Genomic DNA, 18,319 nt, shown 5'->3' on the forward strand with positions numbered 1-18,319 from the left:
TATTGGTGACTTCATGGTTGGATGCCCTGAGCTGAGGGGAGCATGGGGTTGGCAGCCTCCAGATTAGGAACAAAACTGTGCCTTTCGAAGGAATATGAAGCACTGAGTAAAGCCCTCTTTGAGCGCATCCTGAGCTGCAGCCATCAGGTACTGAGCCTGTAGAGCTCAAGGGCTGAATGTGAATCTTTCTGTGGCTTAGGGCTGAAAAGCTACACTGATACATCTCCTTTTCCCCTCTGGAATTCATGGTTTGCCTTCCTTCTGCTTGTGCTGCTCTGGGGTCTTTGGGTTGGGGCAGGAGGGGGATGGAAAGGTTGATATCTTCTTCCCAGGCTCTTCAGTCATCCCAAGTGCCCAGGACCTATGAGAGGTAACATGAGATTCAAACACCAATTCTCCAATTCATTTAGCCACTAAAGTGATTTCCTGGTGTAGAAGCAGTCAGGGGTTTTTAACCCCTGGGCATCAGCACGCGGCCGATCATTCTGCTTTGCTTCATTAACCTTTTTCTTCTGTGCAAAGAGAGAACCCTTCTTGTGGTGTCGGGGCGTGCATGTTTGTGCCAAGTTGCATCATGTCACTGGCTGCTGCCATGCGGCTGAGCAGGACAGCTTAACCTGACTGACACTGCATGGGGACAGCTATAGTAGCACGTCCTGGGATGGCTTTATTTATGCTCCAAGGGATGCTGTGGGCTCTGGGAAACCCCTTAGCATGGTCAAGTCTGAGCTGATGGGGGCCTGTGATGCACCCCTGTGACCAAACACAGGTTTGAGCATCTGGAGCAGACCCCTCAGGTCCTTGTGCTTCTGGATACTGGGCAGACTTATGTGAGCCAGAAGGGAAAAGGCAGCTTTTCCCAAGTGCTCGCTATTTATAGCTATTGCTGGGTGATTAGCTGTTGGCTAATCACTCAGCACAGATGCTACGGTCCCTTGGATGGGTGACCAAAGGACACAGCAGGGTAGATGTTAATGGTGTGTCCCCTGTTGCTCTGCCATGCAGCGTGGGATGGAGAGCCCTGGAAAGGAGCTTTGCTGTGCGTGGGGGGAATCAGAGCTCAGTGGTCTTGGATCTCTCTTAGGGTCTACTAACATCAACTCCTCAGAGCTCTATACTCCTATTAGTGACAGGATCAGCTGCAGCCCCACACCTTGCTTGTGGTGCTGGCAAAGGCCACGTTGTCATCACCCACAGACAGCTCCACTCTCACTGACCACCTTGTAAAGGTTAAATGCTATTTTCTGATTAAATTCAGTGCTCTGGTGTTACGGGCTTATTTCCCACCCACACCATATCTCATGCATGACCTTGGGGTAACACTTAACCTCCCTGGACTCGAGTCACTGTCTGTTATAGAGCTACAGTATTTTCTTACATTACCAAAAGGACAGAATGATAAATTAATTCACATTTATGTAGTGCTGAGATACGGCCGTGATAGATTAAGAGCATCTCCCTGGAGTTATCCATGCTTTCAGCAGCCCTACATGGGAATGAATTATCTTCTGAAAGCTCTGTGCAATGCCATGTTTGCTTTCAAAGGGTCCTGAGGGTACCTGGCATGTACAAGGTGGATTTTGCCACCTGGGACAAAGACTCTAAACAATGTGGGTGGAGGATTTACAGCCTGGAAGGCAGCAAATTGGAAACCCATCCAATATACAGTTGGGGGAACGAAGCAGGAGCAGGCCCTGGGAAATGGGGAATCGTATGCATATATTCCCTCTAAATCAATGTTTTTCATTATCTGAAATGAAAAGAGCTTTCATTTGTGGCAACATTGCTCTGTGTTATTCAATCAGTTTTAATTAAGCGACTGAGATGCGTTAAATTGTGCTGGAGGAATCTTCTTGGGAACGCTAGCTGCTCGACTTTTACTGCTCCTCTTACAGCCATAAATAGGGATAAATGCCTAATTGCTACTGAGAGTGTCCTGCTGGACCTAATGAGCTGATCACAAACAGACCTTCATTGTGAAATCATTTAATTGTATTTGACTCCAGCCAGAGATCCCTGTGCCTCACCCTCTGTGTGCTGTGAGGGGCTGGGCAGGGGAGGTATTGGTTTCCATTGCTGCTCAGAAAGGTCCCATCTTATTATCTTAGCCCTTCCACATGGTCGGAGGAGAGCAAAGCACAGCAGTGCAGTGGGGCTGAGGCTCCTAGAGTAGGGAAAGGACATTGGTGTGCTGTGGGGATGTGGCTTAGGAATACCTCCCACAGCCAGAGTTTGGCCAGGGCAGGGTCAGATTGCCATCCTAGAGCTCTTAAGGAGCTGTGCATGTCCTATTGCTCACCGAGAAGCTGTTCTGTGGTGGGATCATTATCCTAATCCCTTCATTGCATGTTATGAGTGAGATAAAGTGCTTGGATATGTTGTGTATCTCCACTATCCCAAAGCACAAGCAAGTTTTTTGGCTTTCTTGCTTTGAGTCCTTTCCCCCTGCCTGCCAAGGGGAAGAGCCCTCAGTTTTGCAAGCCCTATGTGGGGTTCATTATCCTTTTACCCATTGAAAGTCATTCACACAACATCTGGAAGGAGGTCTGGAGCAAGATCAGGGATGCATTTCCCAACCCAGACTAACAGCTTGAGAGTAAGACAGCAGGGAAATGCAAAGCAGCAGCAAGTCTGAAGAGCCCTTCTGAATCATGAAGGACTTGTGGGGTAAAAGGCATCTGAGTCTATCCTGTTGCTGCCTTGCCTATAGCTAGAGGAAAGCAAAGCTCAGACCTGGATTTAACCATCCTCATCAACAGCAGCATCACTGGATGAGAGCTGTGTTCCAGCTCAGGTATTTCCCATCACCAGACACTCTCAGGAACATCCCCACACACCCATTGCTATGGGCCCCATCCCTCTGTGCAGGGGCAGTTTCTTTGCTGCCCGCTATCCCAACAATGCAGGCTCTGTTCTGCAGGGTCCAAGCCCAGCAGCCCACCTACGCACATGGGCACGGTGACAGATTTTCTGTCGCTGCACCCACAGCTGCCCCAGAACAAGCCTGGCTGCTGCTCCTCTAAATGCAGTGATGATCTTTGGACATGCTTTGTTATGAGTTTTGCTATTTGTTCATGTTCCTTAGTATTAGTGGTGCTCAGCTGACAATGACAATGGATGTAATGTCACATATGCTGTATAGGTTGTTCTCCTTGGGCCATTCTCATGTGGTCCCCACTTTGCTCCCATGTTGCTCTTCCCCCTTCCTTTGGTCTAGATCACCTGAGTCCCCATGGCTCCCATCTCCTCAGTGCAGCACTGCTGCAAATCTCCCTTCTGATTCACACAGCCCTTGTTTTTCCAGTCCAGGCTTGTGTGATGATGGGTGGGATGTACCCATCCATTGGATGCACAGCTGCCTGCTTTGTATATTCCATGTAATCAGTGTTCGGGCTTAGTCATAGATTCATAGAATGACTTCAGTTGGAAGGGACTTTAAGTCCTGTCTGCATTTCCATTTAATGCATACATACATGTATACAGCTCCTAAGCCTCTGCCAGGACCCTTCTTCATGTCACAGATGTTGCTTTCACTGTGGCTGATACCTGATCTCAAAGCAGTACATGGAGGTATTCAAATGCCTGTTGCCTTACACCTGACATCTGTGAGGGAAGCAGTTTTTAAAGCATTTTGTGGTGGATTTTGGTTGTGAAATATCAGTGTGTGAGCATAGGAAGGATGCTACAAATCACAGCCTTGCTAAATATCCGATTGCAGTATTGGCTGATTTAGTTCGTAAGTCAAACTATTGCCTAGTAACAGAGAGGCATAAAACCAGCCTTATCCATTACTCACTTTAAGCTGAAACTAGAGAAATGAAGAGCTCTAAATAATGAAGGCCACAGATCACACTGATATCTTCCCTTAGACAGAAAGCTAAAGAAGTCATTTGAAAAGCTTCGTTCAGCATGACCTGCTCCATGAGGACTGTGGAAATCCTGGACATGACTTTAATTACTGACCTGGTCCTATAATTATTTTGTCCTTCAACTGTTTTATTGCAGTGACTGGGTTGGAAAATCCTTTGAATGAGCAAAAAAAAAGGATCAAAGCAGAACTCCCCTCTGAGCCCCTTTGCAACCCATAATTTGATGTAACAGGGATGCAGAAGGTTGGCGACTTCACTTGGGCTTCAGCCCAGGGGTGGGGATGTGTCCTGGGCTCTTATTTGGACCCATCCTTGAGATTCAGATCTGTGCACAGGGTCAGGAATGCTTTATGGTCAAACCTTAAGGGCTGAGCATCTTGCTGTTAACACTTTAGAAGTCTTGGGCTGCAAACAGTCTGTGGAGGGGTTGGAAAGATGCACACAAAGCTCCTTCCCCCATCCTCTCTAATTTAACAACCGTGATGGCTTTCAGACATTGCTAAGGTTCCAGGAGAAACAGAATCTCCTTTAGGGAGAGCAAACCCTGGTGTGAATGGCAAAACACTGCCTATTCTCTATAGGGAAAAGAGTCCTCAGGAGCTGCCTTGCATTGGCTGTGCCCCTGTCTGGGGTGCAGCAGAGCAGTGCAGGCCATGTGTCAGGGCTGCTGGCTGGCTGACAGCTGTCAGCTTGGCTCCCTGCAGCACCTATCGCCGGGTTCTGTCTGTTGTCCTGAGCCCCCTCCTTCCCACATCAGCCTCATTGGGGCTCTGCAGCAGCAGCCCAAGCTGGACTGATTTATATTTCATGACCCAGGCTCTCCTTGCTTGCCAAATGGCCTCTGTGCTGCTCTCCTGTCGGTGCCATCCCAGCCCATTGCAGGGCTGCGTGGAGATGGGAAGGAGCAGCAAGGAGCAGCACTGGGGATTTTCCACTGTTTGCTGCCCTGGCGTTGTTTCTGCTCTCAGCTGAGAGCTGTCTGGACGTCTGCTGCCTGGCTGTTATAGCTCTATTACAGACAGAGCTGTAACTCAGTTGTGATGCAACCTCTGCGGTGCAGCAGCCTTTCTAAGGGGAATTTTATTGTCCAGATAGGATAATTGATCCTCCTTTCTACTCTCTTTTAATCTGCAGTTTGTCTGCGGGCTTATTAACAACAAAATCAAATGGATGTGTATGAAAACTCCAAGCGATGAGCTGCCAGTCCCTGCAGGCTCCTGGATGTGTGCAGGGGTGAAGGCATCATCCTATTGCCTGACCCCATACAGCCTTAGTGCCCCATTGCCTCCTGGAAAATAGAGGCAAAACAGCTCACAAAGAGCTGCATCTGCATCTGTGCTCTGCTTTGGTTGGTGGATATATCCCCATAGTGTGTAGCAGGCAGTGCTGTGTCAGGATGGGGAATGGCCATCGTCAGTGCTGGAGCACCTCTTGGGCCCTCATTGGTAGTGCTTCCTTCCATGGAATTCAATTCTTAGTTTTGAATCCAGAATGAAAGCTGGGTTTTACTGTTTGAAGGTCTTGTCAGCTTCCTGGCCTGGTGCTTGATTTATTGGTTGGCAGCCCTGCCCATGTGGGGTGGTTGGAAGGAGGTGGTCTTTGAGGTGCATTCCAACCCAATCTTTCTGTGATTCCATGGTTCTGTGTTTCTATGGGCCTGTAAAACAGCAAATAGTCCTTAATATTTCTCCTATCAGTGGTTCTGCATTCACTTCTTGGGGTAAGTTTCCATCGTTCCTTGGAGAGAACCCAGTGAAGCTCTGGGGTTTAAGCACAGGTAGCAATAAAGACTGAACAAAGAAGGCCTTGGAAGGACAGTGACCATGGGCTGAACAATGGAAACATGACCTGGAAACTAATTCTGGCACCATTAACACCCTCTGTCCCTCTGCATGAACACTTTCAGATTGCAAACTCTCTGTCCCCACAGTTACCAAGAGGAGAAAGGCAGGACATAACAGCGCTGACCTCTGGCTTTGTGTGTTTTGCAGCTGAGGACCCAACAGCCATCAGCTCTCCCTGGGGGAGCAGGTGAGGTCATAGCATCATCCTGATATCCAACATGGTCCTGCACAGCCACCAGCTCACCTGCGCAGGGATCGCATTCGCTCTGTGCCTCCACCACCTCATCAGCGCCATTGAAGTCCCTCTGGATTGTAAGTTCTGGTTTCCCCCTTCTAAATCTGAGCACGGTGGGGATGGGCTTTCTACTACGCAGCATCTTGCATTGGAAATGCATGACTTGTTTGGATGCACTTGGGATGAGGGTTTGTACTGAGGGCGAGCTGCTAAGTCATGGCTCAGAGGCTCCGTTCCAGCTACTCGTCTGGATACCAGTTTCATAATTTCTCTGTGTCCCAGCTTCCTCCTGTAGAGGCTGTTAATAATAATCAGCCTGTAGCTGCAGGGAATCTACTCTGACAGTGCAACGTACAGAAATCCTCCAGCGAGCGATGCATTAGTGGAAAAAGCACTGCTTTGTGCTGCTGTCTGTACTTGGGTTGAAGCACCAGGTTTCTTTGGAAACAATGCAAAGAAAGAGAGTAGGAAAGCTCTGATTTGCTGAGGGGGAAATAAATACTTGTGCAACTGAAAGCTTGAGGTGGGGGTCCCAGTGCAATCGCTTATCTGTGTGAGATTGAGTGAGAGTTCCAAATGATTGTGGATGAACATAACTTTGTTCCCTATATATTTACATGTGGGTTATGGATGTTGGTATACTAGAGTTCATTTCATGCCCTCTTTAGACACCCAAAGCTCCCAGAGGCTGCACAGGCAATTAGCAGCTTACAATGACTTGGACTCAATAGTCCTTATGGGTTTCTTCTAACTCAAGATATTCTATCATTCTATTATTCTCCGAGTGCTCAACAGTGTCTCCTCATATATATAACTGTAAGTAGGAGGAGTAGGACATGCTGAAATTGTTCCATCAGTTGTATGTAGGATTTGCAGACCCTACAATCACAGTATTTTGTATTTATGTTTATGTGCACAATGTACGTGTGTCGGGGTTGGCCCTTTGATTAACCCTTCTTTCTTCTTTTTCATTATGCTTGCACTGGAAATAACAGCAAATATTCAGAGTGAATGTAAGTGCTGCCTTCTGTGTGAACATGGTGGTGTCCTTTGCATGTCCAGAATGGCATGAGGGGTTGGGGCTGGTGCCACATGTGCCTTGGTGCAAGGTTTATGTGTTGCATAATGATAAATAGTATGCACCCTACGCATGCTTTTGATTTCAGAGGTTTTTGGACCACAAACTGCACAGCCAGCTTGGGGAAGGTGCCAGAATCCTGGTGACATCTGCTACAGGAGAGCAAAGAGAGGCTCTTCCTCCTTATACAACCCACCTTACCACTGCCATTTGCTTTGCAGTGCCTCAGCCCCCCACCATCACCAAGCAGTCTGTGAAGGACTACATCGTTGACCCCCGGGACAACATCTTCATTGAATGTGAAGCCAAAGGGAATCCTGTTCCCACGTAAGTGCCCCAGAATTGCTCTAGTACAGGAACTCTGAGCTTTGTTAGCATTGGTTCTGAAGGTGCTGGGGCTCCTGAGCACAGCAGATCTGAGTTGGCCACGCTGTCCCTAAAGCCAGCTCTATAGATGCCAACTGCCACTAATTTAACCATTGACTTGTGTAGCCCAACGAAGGCTCTCTCCAGGTAAATACACCCCACAGTCACCACACAAATCTCTCTGCTATGCTTACAGCTTTTCGTGGACACGGAACGGGAAGTTCTTCAATGTGGCCAAGGACCCCAAAGTGTCCATGAGGAGGCGATCGGGGACGTTGGTCATCGATTTCCATGGGGGTGGGAGGCCGGATGACTACGAGGGCGAGTACCAATGCTTTGCCCGGAATGATTTTGGCACTGCACTGTCCAACAAAATCCACCTCCAGGTGTCCAGTGAGTAAGCACGGTGGTGTGGGGTGAGCACCAGCAATCAGACTCGGGACATTCCATGGTTCTGTGGATGCTTTGTAATAGAAACACAGATAACATCCCAGTGCTCAGATATCCCAGCCTGCTTTGTGGTCTTTAAGGTCACTTGCAACCCTGTGATTCTATCATCCATTGTCTGTGTCAAGGTCATAAAATCACTAAGGCTAGAAAAGATTTCTAGGGTCACACAGTCCAACCCCAACCCATCCCCACCATGCCCACTATCCATGACCCTCAGTGCCATATCTTCACAGTTATCGACCCCCTCCAGGGATGGTGAATCCACCACCTCCCAGGGCAGCCTGTGTCAGTGCCTGACCACTCTTTCTGAGAAGCATTTTTTCCTGATATCCAACCTGAACCTTCCCTGGTGCAACTCGAGGCCATTACTTTTAATCCTGTTGATGTTACCTGGGAGAAGAGGCCTGCCCCCATCACTACAACCTCCTTTCAGAACTGTAGGGAGAGATGAGGTCTCCCCTGAGCTTCCTCTTCTCCAGATTGAACCATCCCATTTCTCTCAACTGCTCCCCATAAGACTTGCATGCACAGAAATAAGGCTTCCCTCCCTACATTAAGGCCATTCCATTGAAACCAGGTCAGGTCCGGTGGGAAGGGAGGAGATCTGCAGAGTGAATGCCTTGCCTTCCTCATGCAGTGCTGTGATTCTCATGGCAGGATCTCCCCTGTGGCCCAAGGAGAAGGTGGATGTCATTGAGGTTGATGAAGGTGCTCCGCTCAGCCTGCAGTGCAACCCGCCTCCCGGTCTGCCTCCTCCTGTCATCTTCTGGATGAGCAGCTGTGAGTTGGGGAAACCTTTCCCATCATAAACCCTCATTCCCTTCAAGCACCTGCGGTGTTGGTTTGAAATAATTAAATTTGTACCCATGCGTGGCTTAAATTGGGAGTTGCTTTTTGCCTTTATGTGTTCTGGTTAAATGAATGCCTCTTCCCCTACAGCCATGGAGCCCATCCACCAGGACAAGCGTGTCTCCCAAGGCCAGAATGGTGACCTGTACTTCTCCAATGTCATGCTGCAGGATGCTCAGACTGACTACAGCTGCAATGCACGCTTCCACTTCACCCACACCATCCAGCAGAAAAATCCCTTCACCCTCAAGGTGAAAACCAGTAAGTGTCATGGTTGTCATCCAGGATTGAGCTCTCCAAACCTCTTGGGAAGGGTTCTCCTTTCAGTCCTTGACAGTGCTGAGTCCTACCAGGGAATAGAGTGTCTTCCCTTGTTTTCATCAGGATACGAGTCTGGTTAAGAACTGATGGGACTCAGAGTGACTCCATCCATGGCTTGTTCCCTTGTAGTGACCCAGGGCTGCAGAAATAGCTCAGTGTGGGTATTACTGAGTTTCTGAGATGGACACAGATGGGATATTCCCTCCATCTTTAAGGAAAAGTGCAATATCAAGTGATTTTCCCCTAATATGAAAAGCTGGAGACAGACGTGGTTTGCTGCAGGTTTAGGTTTATGGGGACACCCTGTGGTGCTGCATGTTGGGACTGTGTGTTTATTGCTGACCATCAAGTTTTGGGGCTCACAGTGACCAGGAGCTGATGATCAGTTCTGGGAGGTGGAAGTAGGGGGAGCAGAGCATCGGGGGTCTGGGAACACTGGCTCCCAAGTCCCAGCACCAGGCGCTTCATCTGTTGTTTAGTTGGAGGTAACTATTAAAGCATTCTGATACCTGGGACTGAGGTGTGATGTGAGCAGCAGGCTGGGCTTGGAGAATTCTGCACTTCATCACGCTCTCCTTGTGCAAAGCATAAGAAGCAGCAACACAAGTACAAATGGGCCCTTTGATTACTTGTTATCTGGTTGAGAAGAGGCCTAAATTTGCCTCATACTGAGAGGCTGAACCCTGAATGAGCACAAGCTCAATGTGGCAAGCAAAACCAAGTGCTCATTTGGGTTTTGGACATTCTCAGCCTGTATTGGTCCAGCTCCAGACAAATATGTGGAAGAAATCCTGGAAGGATTTCCTGTAGAGCATCTCAGGATCCATCCTGGGCTGGGTCTTGGCCCCAGGCTGTGCCTTGAGCGCTCTCCCTTCTGCTTGTTATCCAGTGGAGCTCTGCTGGCAATTAGCAGCTGTGCTCACCTAAGTGTCAGCAATTGTCAATAAGGGAGATGGGTGTGTTATGAGGAGCTGATGTTTTTGCATGTAAAGCAATTTGCTTAAATTACCTGGGAATCGAAAGGGGTTTTTCAGCAGATTATGCTTTTAAAGCTTAATTGTTGTTATTATTTGTATTTCTTTGCCCTCTCTGTGCCTTTCTGCATCATTATACATCCAGCCTGTGCTTTGTGCTGGAAAGAAATAACAGGGGGCACGCTTATCTCACTGAGAGAAAAAAAAAATAATCCATGTTCTTCCCAAATTCAACTAATTCTTGTCATCGGTGTCTTTATACCAAAGGAAAAGCACTTCAAGGAAATGTTTATGATCAAATTAGGTGATACTTATCACGCATTTATTTGTCTCTCTGTCTGGTAGGAGGAAAGCAATCTTCTCTTCCCCTCCCGCACCACTGTGCTCTGTTGCTGTTTGTCTTCTCAGGCTCTGAGCGCCTCTGTTTGCTTCTGCTGCCCCGTGCTTGGGGTTGTGGTCCCCATGTGGCCCTATCCTTATTCCCCACCTCTGCTTTATGCCACTCGATATGCTCACGGTCTTTTGTTTATTGCAGAGAAACCCCATAACGAAACGTCCTTACGAAATCACACTGACATGTACAGTGGTGAGTCAACAGCAGCTTCTGGAGACCTTCACATTTGTAACCCCCTATGCCTAACCTGACTGACCCAGTGCTAACCCAGCGTGGGCTGCATTGGCAGCGTCCCTATGTGCACAGCCCTGATGTGTGCGTGTGGTCCCTTCTGTGCTTTGTCCCCTAAACGTCACATAAATTGGACAGGGAACAGCCCAGCAGTCCAAATCCTCTCCGAGTTTTGACATCTTAAAATGATCGAGGGCTAAGCTAATTAATTGGATACACCGAGCTCAGCTCAAGAGATATTTGGGTTAATAGGATCAGATCTAAGTGGGAAAGCTGATGGTTGACTCCATCGCCTTGTCCTCCTGATTGAGATACAAGAGCCACCATCCCCCTCTATCTGCATTCAGAAAGAACACCTATTGCAGCCAAGCATGGACATTGACCACAAGGAGGAAAAATCCAAATAATTGGTTTTCTCAGCCATTCATTTCTCTGGACGCTGTGGGGTCAACACATCCCGAAGCCATAGAATCCTTAAGGTTGGAAAAGATCTCTAAGATCACCAAGTCCAACCATCAACCCATCCCCAACATGCCCACTAGCCATATCCCATCAGCTGTTGTTCTGGCACATGATCTCACAGCTCCTGGAAGGTGTTGGGGAGGTGATGAAGTGAAACAGGCAGGATGGGTCTGCATGGGGGAATGGGGCGCACTGCTGTGAGCATCTCCAGGAACCAGCGGGTTTCCCTCTGTGCCCATCTGCCATTTCTTCCCTCTGTGCTGTGTGAGTGTGTGTTCAGGTGGTGCTGAGCAGCTATTGTCCTCTTGGTTTTTGTCTTTGCTTGAAGCACATGCTTTGTCTGGGAGCGAGGGCTCCTTGCTGCCTCAAAAAGGTTGAGATTATCCAGATCTTACGTTGTCATGTGGGTTTCTTGCAAAACACGGGGATTTCTCCCTTACTCCTCGTGTACTTCTACAATGGGACAATGTGCCCTGCTGGAGTTGGGGTTTGGGTGAGAGGTTCCTCTGCGAGTTCAGGCTGTGAAGCAGAACTGGAGGAAGTGGGGACAGCAAATGGGCTGGGCATGGTCTGCAACACTCATAGAAATGGCTGTAAAACGAGCAAAATTAACATCACTGTGAATTCCATGGGAGGCACATGGGGGGAGATGGCCTCCCTGGTTGGGCACACAGTGGTGGGATCCCTTCTAAACACAACACACAGCTCCTCCAAGCCAAGAGCAGCATGGATGGTTGTGTTGTGGAAGGAATGCCTTTATGATCCAGTCTCTGCAGTCCTCATGGGTTGGGGGGTGCTGCTGTGTAGATCGGGGCGCCTTCATCTCCTGCTGCATTGGTGTGTTAAGGGAGAAGGGAGGTGAATGTCAGTCAAGGGAGATAAAAGGTCTAAAATGATTAACTGGGAATTTTATTAGTTGAAGTTCATCACCTTCTTAAGGCAAGTCTTTTGTCCTTTTTTACCTGTGCAAACCTTGATGTTGTCAAGCTGGTGAGCGGGGCAGGAGGAAAGAGATGGATGCACATATTCCTATTATTGCCTATGGCAGAAACAGTCTGTGGGTTGATGTACAACTTGATGCGCTGTCAGGTTGGGATGTTGGGGAAAGGCAACTTCTGGAATACCCCTTTTGCAGTCCAATTCCACAGAGGTGGGGGCAGCAGCAGTGATATATTGGAAGCAGAGCACATTTTTGAGCCCTGCTTCCAATAAATAGCCATAGAATTTATTCTTCCAGTCCATTCCACCCAAGCGGAGGAGTGAGAAGTTGCTGTTTGACAGCTTCCAGCTGTAGTGCCATGAGATCAGAGCTGGAACCTCTGCCCCAAATCATTGCTGGCCCCTCCCCATTAGGAATAGCAAAATATTTACTCATAGTGCTGCGCTAAGGCAAAGCTTATCAGCTAAGCAGTGTTGTCATTAGGTTTAATAAACAAGTGGATAGCATACTAATTTATCTCCCTTATGTTTTAATGTTCATCATTAATATATGGCTCGTAAAATTCGGCTTGCGCTGTTGCTTATCTCTTCTCGTTATGCCCCAAGTTAATGGTTTTTGTCAGCAGTGAGTCATATGGCCCATTCACATGGGCTACAGGTTGCTGATGGATAAAAGCTCATATTCGCTTATAAAACAATTGATAAACACAGACCTGAAATCTCAGCACTGATCTGCAGGGTATTACGTTGGTGGTGATCCTAACCAGGAAAACCAGCATCTCCAAAGCAGGCGAGCAAACAGCAGCACGCCTGCCCCTGGTAATCCATTAATCAAGTAATTAACTAACCCTCTGACGAGCATCTCCTGCTGCTAACCCGTGGGTGTGTGGGAGCAGAGTGGTGCGTGAGTGTGGCTGCTCCCCAGTGATGCGGAGTCAGTCTGAAGGCATGGGTTCCTTCCTGTTGATTTATTACTATTATTAATCTTAATTTCTCTTGAGGGGCCTGGTCACGAGCTTTTCCTGATTGAGTTGCAAAAACAGTCTCTGCTCTCTCTCTCCCCTGTTTCTTCCCAGCCCTTTTCTTTGTATCAGAGCTGAGGCAGAGGTTTCCCAAACAGCTTATTTGGCTAATGAAGCATTTGGGACAGCTGGAAAGGGCCCCAAGAGCCCTTTCCTGCCCCAGGGTGGGCTTTCCCCATATCTCTATTTGTCCAAATAGATTGTGTCAGTCCTACCCATCTCACCCCATGTCCTAATCCCATAACCTCCATCTCCGCTACTGCTGCTTTCAAGCCCATCTCATCCCACACTGTCCTCACTGATCCAAATGTAATGATTCCATTTATTAATGGAAGCTATTCCATTAATAATTTTTTTTTCTCTCACAAAGAGACCTCCACTGTGTGTATCTGTAGGGACCCATCTTGTCTCTCCCCTGGTTGTCTCCCATTAAACTTTCCAGCCCCATCCTGATGTCTCCAGCTCTGCTCCATCCCCAGACCACTCCATCCTTCCAGACCCATCAGCTCCCAGTAAGAGTAGGAACCTATGTGGTTCTGCTAGAGCTCTGGGATCCTACATCCCATGGGGATCTCCATGGCTCAGCTGTTTCATGTACCCTTCTTGTGCCTATTTGTCACTATTGTCCTTCACTAAATGTTCTGTCCATCAGTATCTCCATGTCTCATCTGATTCCAGCCTTGTGCTGGAGGTAGGGTGAGTAGGGTTGGCACTGCCCTGCTGGGGATCTGGGCTCTCCTGGTGCCCCATCCCCATGGTTCTGCTCCCCCTTCCCATCCTTCTTCTGTCTTCTCCCTGCCTGCCAAGCATCCTCTCTCCGCTATATCTTTTTACCTTAAAAAATGACTTTAAGCCCTTCTCTAGTTTCCAGGTATATTTTGGGGTGAGTCCTGTTGCTGAACCCTCCCAATGCTGCAGAGAAGGAGAATTTAAAAGCACTCTGTTTTTGTGTTTTTTGTTGTTGTTTCTCTTTCCTGCTGACCTTAGCCCGAGGGGTAACAGAAACAACACCCAGCTTCATGTACCCATATGGGACCTCCAGCAGCCAGATGGTGCTCCGTGGGGTGGACCTCTTGCTGGAGTGCATTGCATCAGGAGTGTACGTACCACGATGGGAGCGGGTGATCATCAGCAGCCCTGCTGCTCTCATAGCTTTAATGTTGAATTGCTGGTGCTGGGGGAGCATGCACTTCATTTTCTATTAACCACTATTAACAATATTCCCATAACTTACTGAGGGGGTAGGAGCGTGAAAGCAGACAGGAGAGCTGAGTTCTGCAGCACTGCTCAGAGCAAGAGGTATCTTCAGATACTTGCTGTCCAAGGATGATATTTGTCCTTACAGCAAGCTGCAGATCTCTTGGTGCCCCTTTACCACACTGTAATAAGTGCTGATGAGGATGTTTGTAGTTTAGCTACTGTGTACCAGCAGGAGTGCATGGGCATGGGGTGGGACTTTGGCAGCACTTCCCAACCTCGAGGTAGGACATGAATCCCACTCCTCACCATCTGGTGATGCTCAGGTCATGATAGAGGGGCTGTGGTAGGTAAGAGGGTATCCATGAGGTCTTTCTCCTTGGGTTTAGAAGGGTTCTAAGTGCAGGATTTATATTAGGAAATTTGTTCTTGTCTTGCAAGAGCATTTATCTCCTTCCCTCTCCTTAGACCAGCACCAGACATCATGTGGTACAAGAAAGGAGGTGAACTCCCAGCGGGCAAAACCAAGCTGGAAAACTTTAACAAGGCCCTTCGTATCTCCAATGTCTCAGAAGAAGACTCTGGGGAGTATTTCTGCCTGGCATCCAACAAGATGGGCAGCATCCGCCACACGATCTCGGTGAGAGTGAAGGGTACGTCACTTTTACCTCACCATCTCCTTCACTTTCACAGCCAGAAACTGAGAGGGGAGTGTGGGATCTCTGGAGGCCATCTGCTCCAGTTTGCTCTGTGTGTAACTGTTCTGTTTGTGTATCTTAAAGCTGCCCCATATTGGCTGGATGAGCCACAGAATCTCATTTTGGCTCCTGGTGAGGATGGCAGGTTGGTGTGTCGAGCCAATGGGAATCCCAAGCCTTCAATCCAGTGGTTGGTGAATGGAGAGCCCATTGAAGGTGAGCCAGGAAGAGTCTGCACCTCCTATGTGAAAACATAGCCAAGGGTCTTGTGGCTGATTATGGAAGCCAGAGCTGCCAGTGCAGTATTGGCTTGTCTAAGTCATGGCCAGCTGAGCCATGTCTCTGGAGGCACATAACATGCCACCATCTCTCTTTATCTGGGCTGAAATGGAAAGATGTGTAATAAAATGTAGGGTCCTGTGAGTTTTAATTTATAATTTAATGGAACCCGTCCTTTCTGTCTTTCTTATTTTGAAGGTGCTCCACCCAACCCAAGCAGAGAAGTGGCTGGAGATACCATTGTGTTTCGAGACACGCAGATTGGCAGCAGTGCTGTGTACCAATGCAATGCATCCAACGAGCATGGCTACCTCCTTGCCAATGCCTTTGTCAGTGTCCTGGGTAGGTGCTTGTGTGGACAGGTGAGCCCTAATGCATGTGAATGAGGAAGGAAACTCCCTCAAAGGAAGTGACCATCAGAATCCAGTAGTGCATCAGCTCATGAAACACTTTTCTATGCAGAATGATGGTTAATACTTTCATTCTTGTGGGAGATGAATGCCCTGTACTCAGATTTCCTTGCAAGTTATCCCTATATCCTCTGTGCTGTTTGCTACTCTGATAATGGCTTATGTGGGTACGTGGCCTCTGCAACAGGGCTTCAGGATGAAAGTTAGTGGTCATATGTCAGCAAAGCAAGGGTGAGCCAGCACTGTTGAAGCTGAGAGGGAAGCTGTTTCACAGAGTGAGGTTGGAAAGGGGATAGAAAAGCTCTATTAAGTCTTGAGAACCTCAGTGCAGAGTCATAGAGTCTCATAGATTTGATAAGGCTGGAGAAGACCACTAAGAGCATCACGTCCTCTCACTCAGTAGCTGTCACCTTTGATGCTTGCAGATGTGCCACCACGGATACTGGCCCCTCGCAACCAGCTCATCAAAGTCATCCAGTACAACAGGACCAGGCTGGACTGCCCCTTTTTCGGTTCACCCATCCCCACCCTGCGATGGTAAGGATTGTAACCCATCCCCTGCCCACCCACAGGGCTGGGAAGGCGGTTTCCTGCTCTTTCTTCCCTTACAACAGTACTTTGTATGGCTGTGAGGTTTAAGAACGGCCAGGGGAACATGCTGGATGGAGGGAACTACAAAGCACATGAAAACGGGAGCTTGGAGATGAGCATGGCTCGGAAGGAGGATCAGGGCATCTACACCTGCGTTGCCACCAACATCCTGGGCAAAGTGGAGGCCCAGGTTCGCCTGGAAGTCAAAGGTAGGAGCACAATGAGTTCAAGAGCTCTTGGGTCATCTGAATCTCGCAGCTTGAGCTGTGACATGCCATAAGCACTGCAAAAAGAAACACAAAATATAGATTGGGAATAACCGATGGCACTAAAACATACTCAGGAACGTTTCCTTTTTTCCCCATTGAGCCAAAACTGTTTGCTGAGACAGAAAAGTTGGTATTTTTTCAAGGATCACCACGAATTCATGGCTTGTTATATTAGTTTGTTTGCAAGCATCTGTATCAGAGGCGGTTTAGAGGCAAGCAGCTGTCGTGCATGTTTATCCCTCCAGAGTGACACCGTCCTTAAGCTTTGATCCAGTTCCAAGCTGACATGCTGATACTTCCTTTGGGTTGCTTTGCAGACCCCACCAGGATTGTGAGAGGCCCCGAAGATCAGGTGGTAAAGAGGGGCTCCATGCCTCGCCTGCACTGTCGTGTGAAGCACGACCCAACATTGAAGCTTACGGTCACCTGGCTGAAGGACGATGCTCCTCTCTACATTGGGAACAGGTCTGTGATGGATACTTCCATCTGTCTTCTCACCAGGATTTCTATTCCCCCACTGTGATCTGTTTCAAGAGGCACCAGGGATAATAAGGACAAACACTGAGTTCCCATCTGGGTGACAACGGCTGTTCTTGATACTTGTAATATTATTAGCTGAGGATAATACTGAGGCTGCCTAGCAGTTAAAATTGACTTACCAGTAAATCAAGACATTGATCTTAGGCTTTATTTACAGATATTTTAGGACATCTTGATAAGAACAGGCAGGTTAATAACAAGCTACTCCAAAATTAATGTTTATCTGTTGCCAGTGGTGTGGCTGTAATTTCCTTTCCACAGCCCGAATCGCTTCGTGTGACATAATGAGATGTCATCACAGGACACGAGCTGGTCAGAGGTCAGCCTGCTTTCCCACAAGTGTGACTCTTCCATATAAATACCAGAGCAAATTCACTGATTCTTTAGAAAATGAGGTTTCCAAGAATAACTCAATGCATCCCCAGCTGATAAAATCTTCAGGCTCGAGAAGCGCTCCTCTTCTCTTTGGGCCCTTTTGTGTATTTTATCAGAGAACAGCTCGACTTCAATGATTCCCTTAGGAACAGTTGTGTGATTATTGCTTTCATCCCTTTAAGGATGAAGAAAGAAGATGATGGTCTGACAATATATGGAGTAGCTGAGAAGGACCAGGGTGACTACACCTGTGTGGCCAGCACAGAGCTGGACAAGGACTCAGCTAAAGCCTACCTCACTGTACTAGGTAAACTGTCCTCCCAGTGCACTCAGTGCTTCATTTGTACTGCAAGAGGCTGATTTCACACCAAAAAGGGTGATCTATGGGCACAGGGACGTCCTCTAAAGCAGAGATGAAACCCACCCTTCATACCCATTCACTGCCAGATCTACCCTGAAAACCTTCCAAATCTATCAGTCCCTGCTTTTGACCCCTTCCATTCTGGAGGAGGAACTCTGTTTTTAATGGTGCCCCCAACCCAATGGTGATGCTGGCATAGACCCACACTGCCATACCAGGGCAGGAATGCAATACAAATCCCATATCCCTAATAATATGACTGGGCTTAATTTGTTTCCTTTCCTCTTCCCCTAATAGCTCATTAACTTTCTAATAGAAACCTGAAAGAAGGTGTGCAGAGCTGGGGGTCTCTGGGGGAAAGATCTGCTCTCTCTGGTCCCCCAGTGGGATATGTGACTGTGTGTGACTTCATATTTACCAGTTTCTCCTTCCACCACCCAAGCTTAATGACTAAACTAACACCGTTAACAGCCAATGTCTTACCTTGCAGCAACCCCTGCTAACCGTTTGAGAGAGTTACCTAAAGGTAATCATCACTAATTCATTTGCTTTATTTTCTTTTGGG

At 48.0% G+C, this 18,319-nt stretch overlaps 1 protein-coding gene across 39 annotated transcripts in view; it reads left to right on the forward strand.

Annotated features, from left to right (window-relative positions):
- Window positions 1–18,319, forward strand: part of NFASC (neurofascin) — a 70,923-nt gene that overhangs the window by 20,285 nt on the left and 32,319 nt on the right. For 11 of the 39 annotated variants that reach the window (XR_014938622.1, XM_085526771.1, XM_085526784.1 and 8 more), the window contains exons 2-17: window positions 5,861–6,025; window positions 6,944–6,961; window positions 7,248–7,353; window positions 7,589–7,785; window positions 8,500–8,622; window positions 8,782–8,952; window positions 10,522–10,572; window positions 14,022–14,133; window positions 14,700–14,884; window positions 15,014–15,145; window positions 15,407–15,550; window positions 16,044–16,155; window positions 16,252–16,418; window positions 16,796–16,943; window positions 17,576–17,700; window positions 18,245–18,280. Coding sequence is in view for 38 of the 39 variants with exons in the window: in XM_085526771.1 (XP_085382897.1) it covers window positions 5,932–6,025; window positions 6,944–6,961; window positions 7,248–7,353; window positions 7,589–7,785; window positions 8,500–8,622; window positions 8,782–8,952; window positions 10,522–10,572; window positions 14,022–14,133; window positions 14,700–14,884; window positions 15,014–15,145; window positions 15,407–15,550; window positions 16,044–16,155; window positions 16,252–16,418; window positions 16,796–16,943; window positions 17,576–17,700; window positions 18,245–18,280 (1,921 nt within the window). In the remaining variant the exon portion in view is untranslated. The remainder of the gene's footprint in view (window positions 1–5,860; window positions 6,026–6,943; window positions 6,962–7,247; window positions 7,354–7,588; window positions 7,786–8,499; window positions 8,623–8,781; window positions 8,953–10,521; window positions 10,573–14,021; window positions 14,134–14,699; window positions 14,885–15,013; window positions 15,146–15,406; window positions 15,551–16,043; window positions 16,156–16,251; window positions 16,419–16,795; window positions 16,944–17,575; window positions 17,701–18,244; window positions 18,281–18,319) is intronic. The other 28 variants (XM_085526778.1, XM_085526793.1, XM_085526786.1 and 25 more) reach the window with 7 other exon arrangements.

This window comes from Coturnix japonica, chromosome 38 (assembly GCF_054131305.1).
Source record: "Coturnix japonica strain WE chromosome 38, WE-NBRP24, whole genome shotgun sequence".
Lineage (NCBI taxonomy): Eukaryota > Metazoa > Chordata > Aves > Galliformes > Phasianidae > Coturnix > Coturnix japonica.